This window comes from Primulina tabacum, chromosome 4 (genome assembly GCF_025594145.1).
Source record: "Primulina tabacum isolate GXHZ01 chromosome 4, ASM2559414v2, whole genome shotgun sequence".
Taxonomy (NCBI): Eukaryota; Viridiplantae; Streptophyta; class Magnoliopsida; order Lamiales; family Gesneriaceae; genus Primulina; species Primulina tabacum.
The window spans coordinates 7,676,201-7,684,465 of NC_134553.1; the positions used below are offsets into that span (position 1 = coordinate 7,676,201).

General features: G+C 38.9%; 1 protein-coding gene across 14 annotated transcripts; it reads right to left on the reverse strand.

Annotated features, from left to right (window-relative positions):
• Positions 1 to 55: 55 nt before the first annotated feature.
• On the reverse strand, positions 56 to 4,909 carry LOC142542925 (putative inactive ATP-dependent zinc metalloprotease FTSHI 1, chloroplastic). Of its 14 annotated transcripts, none has more exons than XR_012819601.1 (10): positions 4,477 to 4,909; positions 4,220 to 4,294; positions 2,513 to 2,708; positions 2,277 to 2,391; positions 1,888 to 2,153; positions 1,689 to 1,774; positions 1,495 to 1,592; positions 1,339 to 1,396; positions 1,148 to 1,250; positions 481 to 616 (listed from the first exon to the last, which is right to left on the reverse strand). XR_012819601.1 is itself a non-coding variant. In XM_075649831.1 (9 exons), exons 1-9 carry the CDS (start codon positions 4,509 to 4,511, stop codon positions 478 to 480), a joined length of 1,275 nt encoding a protein of 424 aa, XP_075505946.1. In that variant the 5' UTR covers positions 4,512 to 4,905; the 3' UTR covers positions 57 to 477. The 14 variants fall into 14 exon arrangements, 12 of the variants coding, with proteins under 12 accessions (XP_075505949.1, XP_075505946.1, XP_075505952.1 ...); XR_012819600.1 differs by having other exon boundaries at positions 1,479 to 1,592; positions 4,477 to 4,908; XM_075649831.1 differs by having other exon boundaries at positions 57 to 616; positions 1,148 to 1,396; positions 1,479 to 1,592; positions 4,477 to 4,905.
• Between the last annotated feature and the right edge of the window lie 3,356 nt (positions 4,910 to 8,265).

Sequence of the window (8,265 nt, forward strand, 5' to 3'; positions counted from 1 at the left end):
TCATATAGTACTTGTATTTATAATTTGAGTCGCAAAATAAACAATAACTGTGACCAAGAAAATCCTTTCCCAAGGCATGCAGCTAAGCACAAACTTGCTGCATCACTCCCTCTTGTCAAATTTGTAGAGAGGAAAACAATGTTAGATAGTGTAGTGTCATAATTTTTAAGTTGGCGTATATGCTCAGCTGTGTAAGATACAAGAATAAAAAAACCTTAAACTAAGCTTGACAAATTTCACTACGCTACATAATCAACCACCACCAGGGATGCTGAATTCTTGCTCTGTAGAAATCACGACCCAAGTGCAATGAGCTCGAGACATAGAAACCCTCTGATCGCACCTCATAATACAGGTAAACACAGTCTTTCCAAGCCTGAACTTGAATGAATCCAATTCGAACAGTAATCGTCTCATGATTTTCTGCTAATCTTGGAGGTAAATCATGAAGTTAACATGGTATACTCCAATTCATTGTTATGTGCTTCTCTTCAAAGAACGGAAAGCTCCCTGGATTTCTTTCCTCCAATACCAGACTTGGGGGTGTCTCTGCGGGATAGTTATCGAGGATAAAATCGATTTCGTCCCCATTAATCTCTTACTGATTAAGAAGAACCTGCAGTATAAAGAAACGGCTGGATTTCGTTGAAAATGAGTACCAATAGAGCTACAGGAGTCTGAGCTTGATCGGTGTCAGAATCAAACTCCTCAAACTCGAGCTCAAGTAACTCGATAGGAATTCCACTCATGAATTTTCTTTCAAGCGAAGCTCAAATAGACCCCCAGTTTGAAAGAGCTTCAACGGGAAGAGGGTATACTTGATAAGGGTGCTGGGATGTATAGGTGTATTTTTTTTTTAACAAGTGAACTGGACAACTAAGGCTTAGTCCCTTGCTTGTTTTGTTGGCTTCGTAGACCAATTCCTAAGTGTCGGCTCCTTACGACATTCTAAACCCAACTCACGTACCACTTAAATCGGCGAACAACTAAACCCTTGGGACCCACCCTTCCGTCCTCCTGTTACGGATGAAAACAAAGACCATCTGTTTGAAGCTTTAGAAAACTACCAATATGAGCCGGAATCCAGCTTCCCCAGGAATCTCAGATGAGGGACCTGGGAGAGTCACCATAAAAATTCACTGCATACCTTGACAGTCTAAGCAGAGCAACATTGTGGCGTTTTAGCAAAGCAACTGTATTTCCATGCATATTACGCATCAATTCTTCCATCCTTTTTGCAACATTGTTGTCTAATTTGAAGTTAAATGGTGGCTCAATCAAATCATAATCATCATAAAGGGAACCCTCAAAGTCGAGTAGGGGGCCAACAAATTTAACCTTCTTCCTCCACGGAGAAGGTTCTCCATGCACGACCGTCGGGTTCTCCATATCGCATCTTGACAACCAAATAGATAACGTTAATGACAACATAAAAAGTAACATATATCAAACCAAATGCAGACAGATAGAAGACTTACAATGTAATGATCTTACGGGTAAGCCAAGATGCGTCGGCAAGATAAGAGACTGATGCTTTCGAAGGACTTCCGCCCAAAAATAACCTCTTCAGCCGTTCTGCTTCCAAGTAACACCTTTATATAAAAACATCTTTGAACCATTTTATATCCCAATTTTATATTTGATTGAGGGAAAAGCTTTGGTGAATGAGTCAAATTCAAAGTTCACACCTGAAGACGGTGTAATAATTGAAGTCTGCGCTCTCAAACATATGAAACTCACCATCTAGACGATGAAACACAACTTGAGACAGTGTCTGCACATAGCATTTTACCATCGATATAAAAATGAGGAAAAGGCTATTGTTAATGCATTAGACATGTAGCAAGGAAAAAATGCATCCCACAAAAAAAAATTCAAAGAACAAACCTGTCCACGAGGATGAATTGATACACGATCACAACACTCAACTTTTGGATTCTCTACACGCCTAAGCAGATGAGAAGTCAAAACAGTCCCCACTTCTGACGTAGCTCTGCGGCATTGTCCTTGTTGATTCAGCTCTATTCCGACACGCTTGGGTCCCACTGTAAGACGATCAACAGCATTATCCATATCTGACTGAAGAATTGCAGCACGACCTTTCCGCACTGCTACAAGAGCAGCTTCTTGGAGAAGTTGAGCTAGCTTTGCACCTGTCCATCCCGATCAACGTAATACAGATATTGCACAGCAATAAGGAAAGCATGCCTAATAATTCAAACAATAAAAAACTGTTCAACATACTGATATGAAAAAAACAAAATTCAAATGCAAACCTGGCAAGTTGTTCGCATAAGTAGACAAATCAACAGTGTCTGAAAACTTCACCTTACGAGCATGGACTTGTAAAATTTCCAATCTACCTTTTGAATTTGGTGGGCGAATTCTGATCTACATTGTAGATACATAATCACCTTTAATATTGGATATATAATGCTCGAACAATTTGATATACTATTAAAGTAACTGAAAAACCTTCGATACGCCATTACTTTAATTCAGAAGAGCACACCTTACTATCAAATCGACCAGGACGGAGAAGGGCAGGATCCAGTAAATCCATTCGATTAGTGGCACCCAAAAATATAACAACTTTACATGTATCAAACCCATCTAATTCTATCAAGAGCTGCTTCAGAGTCGTCCCTCTTGCTTGAGTTGCAGCATTATATAGCTGGTCTTTTGATTCACGAAATATCCCTTGCCGCCTATAGACCACAAAATTCAAAATCAATCAGTTATGTTAAATTCACCATACAAAATACAGGAAAAACTATACAGACACCAAATCCAATCTTGACTTGACATCTATAAGAAAGCAAACCGATGAAAGAAAAATATGAATAGCAACGATGTTGTAGAACTAATCAAGTTTTACTATTCATCTAATAAAGCTAAAAAGTTCACGCTGACAGAGTATGGATTAATTGTTTCATCCACGTGAAAAAGCCAAATAAGATTATCAAACTCAAGTAAGCCTAAAACAATTACATAATGCAGCATAAAAAATTGAAGTTTACCTAATAAAACCAATACATGAACATTTTAAGGCGATCAAAACAAGATAATATCCCTCATCCCTCGTGAATAAACAAGGAAGCTAACACCGAGACATGCAAATATATTTCTCGAGAACATTTTCCTCTCACTAGTTACTATCACACAGAGCATGTATATCACAGAAAATTATTTCATTCAAACTTGAAAGGTGTGGTCAGAGTACGAATATCCCTGAACAGTGGTTTAGGTTTATATTCAACTCAAACAGAGTAAAATAGTTCAACTTTTTAATCCTGTAGTAGTAAATTTTGAATGATAATCAGCGGAAAGAACGAGAAGCCTGCTAAAAAATCCATATCTTGTAGCCAGTGCATCTTTTTTATCGATAAAAATGACCAATGGTTTATTGACCTGTAAAATAACATTATACATCATCAGCTATCAAATTTATAATCTAAAACCCAAACATTATCAAGAAAAAGTAACTCCCTCCATAAATGTCCATATGATCAGTAACAGATGACATCATTTTTGTCCCGCAATTTTTATTTTTTCCTACTGAGGTAGTTAACAATTTCCATCTCACCAGCTAAATAATGAGGGCATCCTAGAGTGATAATAAGTGGAAAAGAACTATCTCATTTGTATTGGTAAAACCAATTGATTGAATTTAAACCCAAGAGATGCTATTCACTAGGCATAAAAGTAAGAGTGCCATCAATTCTTATATGGTGATATGAAAAATTTTACCATAAATTTCAACACCAACAATCCAGCCTCGTTGACGCTAAAGCTTAAGGTCAATGAGCAATATTAGAACTCAACTTACGGTCAAAGCTTATTGCCACCTACAATTTTGGCCAAAAATACCACGAATACGATGTTATAGATTTGATTTACTTGAGGAAAAAACTTATAGTTGAAAACAAGGACAGTTGGGAGGACAAGGACATTTGAACAAAGCACGGATGCTTTCTGGCACTTTTCTCAGAATAAAAGCAACGAAATTGAGCAAGATACTTGAACACTTTTCTTAAAAAAGTATTATTCCATTCGGCGATCCTCATTTTCAGATGGCTACATTAAGCTGGTTTCTCATAGCCATCACAACACACATCTGTCACAATTAGCATACCATTTCACACACTTCCATGAATCTATGGCAAAATGCAAATACCAAAAAAAACCAACAAGAAAAAGAAAGCACACCATCATTTACCTCTCTATTTCATTGTGAGGTCCCTTGTATGTCTCAAAAAGATCTTTCACTTGGTTCACGCCAAGTCTCATAATCCTATTATTACAATTCAAGAGACGTCAAGCAAACTACACAGATTATCAATAAGAAAGTGCCAACAATGTTTCATGTGATTGAAATACAGACCATTTAATTCTATGCAACCTCTTTTCCCCTGGAATTTCTTACTTACCATTACCAAATGAAACACGACCCTCCTTATAAGTCACCAACTTTACCTTATCACCCTGACTGTACTTCTGAAAATCTTCATAGCTCATTTCAGGCAACTCTTTTACGTTCTTATCGAATTCTACTTCATCAGACAAATCGGCCCCGAATACTTGTTCCGGAACATAAAGCTTCCCCTTGTACTCCCTCAACAAATCCTTCTAATAAACTTCGCCCTCAGGGTTTGCTAACTCAATGCCTTACCACTCTCTTTATCACTTTGCCCTACCAAAGCCTTCAAATTTGAACTCCTCGGTATCTTCGCAACCCTATCATTAAAACCTTTTTGCTCAGACTCTCCTTCTCTTTCAATGTCTATAATCTATCACCAATCAAGTATTTGTTGGATTAAAAGGTTTGATTGTTGGATTAAAAGGTGTCTATAATCTATCACCAATCAAGTATTTGTTGGATTAAAAGGTTCGATTGTTGGATTAAAAGTTGGATTTTTAGGCTTATGGGCTTTGCATCTAAATGAATGGAAATTTGGAAAGATAAGTTTGTCTCACATTGAAATCTCGCGCACACAGGCGCAGGGGTGCAAATCATGGGCCCGATTTGCAGTGGAAAAAGGCTTGACTTGTGTGCAAGCGTACGAGCGCGACCTGGGTGCGTCGAATGTCGGACCGATCAAGGCAAAAAATCGCCTAGCAGTCTATGCCATCTTTTGTTAATTTTTTTTCAGTTGAGACCTTTCACATGCCCTTGAGAACTTTCGTATGGCATGACTGTTGGTGCTTCATCTCCCCAACTGTTGGTGCTTCATCTACCATCTTAAAGGCATCTTTATGAAAACCTTTGCCCTTTCTTATGGCTTGTTTAGGTATGTATAAATAGGAGATGTGCCAAGGCCAGAAAAAAAGACCGAAAAAATCCACTTTCTCCTACTGCTACAGTTCTTCTGCTACAGTACTGCTGCTCGTTCTACTACAGTACTTCTGTTCTGCTACAGTACTTCTGCTTGTTTTGCTGCAGTACTGCTTCTGCTTCTGCTGCTAAAGTACTGCTTCTGCTTGTTCTGCTTCTGCTCCGTTCACTGATAAAGTTCAGGTACTGCTTTTGTTCGTTAGCATAGTGCTTTGTGCTGCAACTCTGCTGGTTTGCCCGTTGTATCCTGGGAAACAGACGTGCGCTGAATCCTCGGAGCACATACCGGAGGGAGCGAATCTGTTTTAAGGAAACTGTACAAGCTACAGGCCTCGGTTTTATTTAATTAAGCATTATACTACTGTTTTGATTCACCATACTGATTTGCTGGTTTTACACATAGCTATCTGTCCTGTTTTTCCATATATTTTGAACAACAAACTTAAAACAGATTTACTCATTACGTGATAAAGTTCAGATATGGCTACTGAATCCAGCGTGTAAAGGGAAACTGGTCATGTCGTCCCTACTGTGCCTGCTCAAGTTGTCCCACGTGCTACTGCGGTTACTGTCCCTGCCAGCCATGGTGAAAAGCCTGAGAAGTTCACTGTTGTGGATTTCAAGATGTGGCAACAGAAAATATTGTTTTATTTGACAACATTGAACCTGGCTAGATTCCTATCGAGGATGCTCCTAACCTGAAAGAGGGCGAGGGAGATGTTGAATCCGTCAGTGCACTGGAGGCTTGGAATCATTCTGATTTCCTATGCCGAAATTATGTACTGAATGGATTGGCAGACTTGCTGTACAATGTGTACTGCGAAAAGAAGACAGCCAAAGAGCTATGGGAATCCCTTGACAGAAAGTACAAAACCGAGGATGCCGGGGTCAAGAAGTTTCTTGTAGGGCGCTTTCTGGATTTTAAAATGGTGGATTCTAAGCCGGTTATCAGTCAAGTTCAAGAAATCCAAGTGATTCTTCACGAGATTCACGCCGAGGGGATGACGTTGAGCGAATCTTTCCAAGTGGCTGCTATAGTTGAGAAACTACCACCAGCTTGGAAGGATTTCAAAAACTACTTGAAAGACAAGCGAAATGAGATGAACGTTGAAGAGCTCATTGTTAGACTTCGCATCGAGGAAGACAACAAGAGTTCGGAAAGACGATTGTTTTCTCCCGTTGCCACTAAGGCAAATGTTGTCGAGCATGGCCAAAGCTCGAAAAAGAGAAACTTCTCTCCCTCCAACAAGAAGTTGAACCTCAGACCAAAAGGAGGTGTTTCAAAGAAGAAGTTCTCTGGAAAACGCTATAACTGTGATAGCATGGGTCACAAGGCATCTGAATGTAAGAAGCCAAAGAGAAACCGAGAGGTGAATATGGTGGAGAACATATCTCAAGAGGTTTCGAACATGAATCTCTGTGCTGTAATATCAGAAGTTAATCTGGTGGGTTCTAACCAAAGGGAGTGGTGGATCGGCACTGGTGCCACTCACCATGTTTGCTCCGACAAGGAGATGTTTGCTACTCTTGAGGAATCTATGAATGGTGAAAAGCTATTCATGGGAAATTCCGCCACTTCCGAGATCAAGGGTCAAGGGAAAGTTGTCCTAAAGATGACATCTGGAAAAGAACTGACTTTGAACAATGTGATGTATGTGCCTGACATCCGCAAGAACTTGGTGTCAGGGTCGCTTCTGAACAAGCATGGTTTCCGCATTGTATTCGAGTCAGATAAGGTGGTTTTGTCGAAAAGTGGAATGTTTCTTGACAAAGGTTATGTTTGTAATGGGTTATTCAAACTCTAAAGTTAATACTTTTGCTTACTTGCTTGAGTCTTCTTATTTATGGCATGGTTAGGGGTGGGTACGGTACGGTATACCGTACCGAACTACGGTACCGTATACCGTACCGAAAATATCGGTATGGAATTTTTCCATACCGATACCGATACCGAAAATTCGGTATACCGCACATTCGGTATACCGAATTTTCGGTATGAAAAAATTTCATACCGGTACCGTACCGACACCGAAAATTTTGTTGGTATACCGAACTTAAATTTTAAAAAAAATAATAATAAAAAATTATTTTCGGTATTTCGATATATACCGAAATACCGAAAAAAAAATATTTCATACCGATACCGTACCGAAATATTCGGTATAGCGATTTTTTCGGTAAGTTCGGTATTTTTTTCGGTACGGTTTTTCGGTATTTCGGTATTTTTTCCCACCCCTAGGCATGGTAGACTTGGACACGTTAATTACGATACAATTCGTAGAATAATTAACATGAAAAGCATTCCTGCATTCCAAATTGATAAACAACACAAATGTGAAACTTGTGTTGAGGCAAAACTAACAAGATCATCTTTTCGAACTATTGAAAGAAATAGTGAACCACTTGATCTAATTCACAGTGATATATGTGATCTAAAAAGTGTGCAAAGTCGTGGTGAAAATAAATACTTCATCACTTTTGTTGACGATAGCACAAAATTTTGTTATGTGTATCTCCTCAAAAGTAAGGATGAGGCTATTGACAAATTTATCCAATATAAGAGTGAAGTTGAAAACCAACTTAGCAAGAAAATTAAGGTGCTAAGAAGTGATCGTGGAGGTGAATATAAATCACCATTTGCTAAGTTTCGTGCTCAACACGGTATCAAACACGAAAGAACTACACCTTATTCTCCTCAGCAAAATGGCATTGCAGAGAGAAAGAATCGCAATTGAAAGAAATGATGAATGCATTGTTATTAAGTTCTGGTTTACCACAGAACTTGTGGGGGAAGCTGTTCTAACAGCAAACTACCTTTTAAATAAAGTGCCCCGAAAGAAGCAAGATAAAAGTCCATACGAGTTATGGAAAGGTAAAAGTCTTCCTACCAATACTTGCGAGTGTGGGGGTGTCTTGCTAAGGTAGCAGTA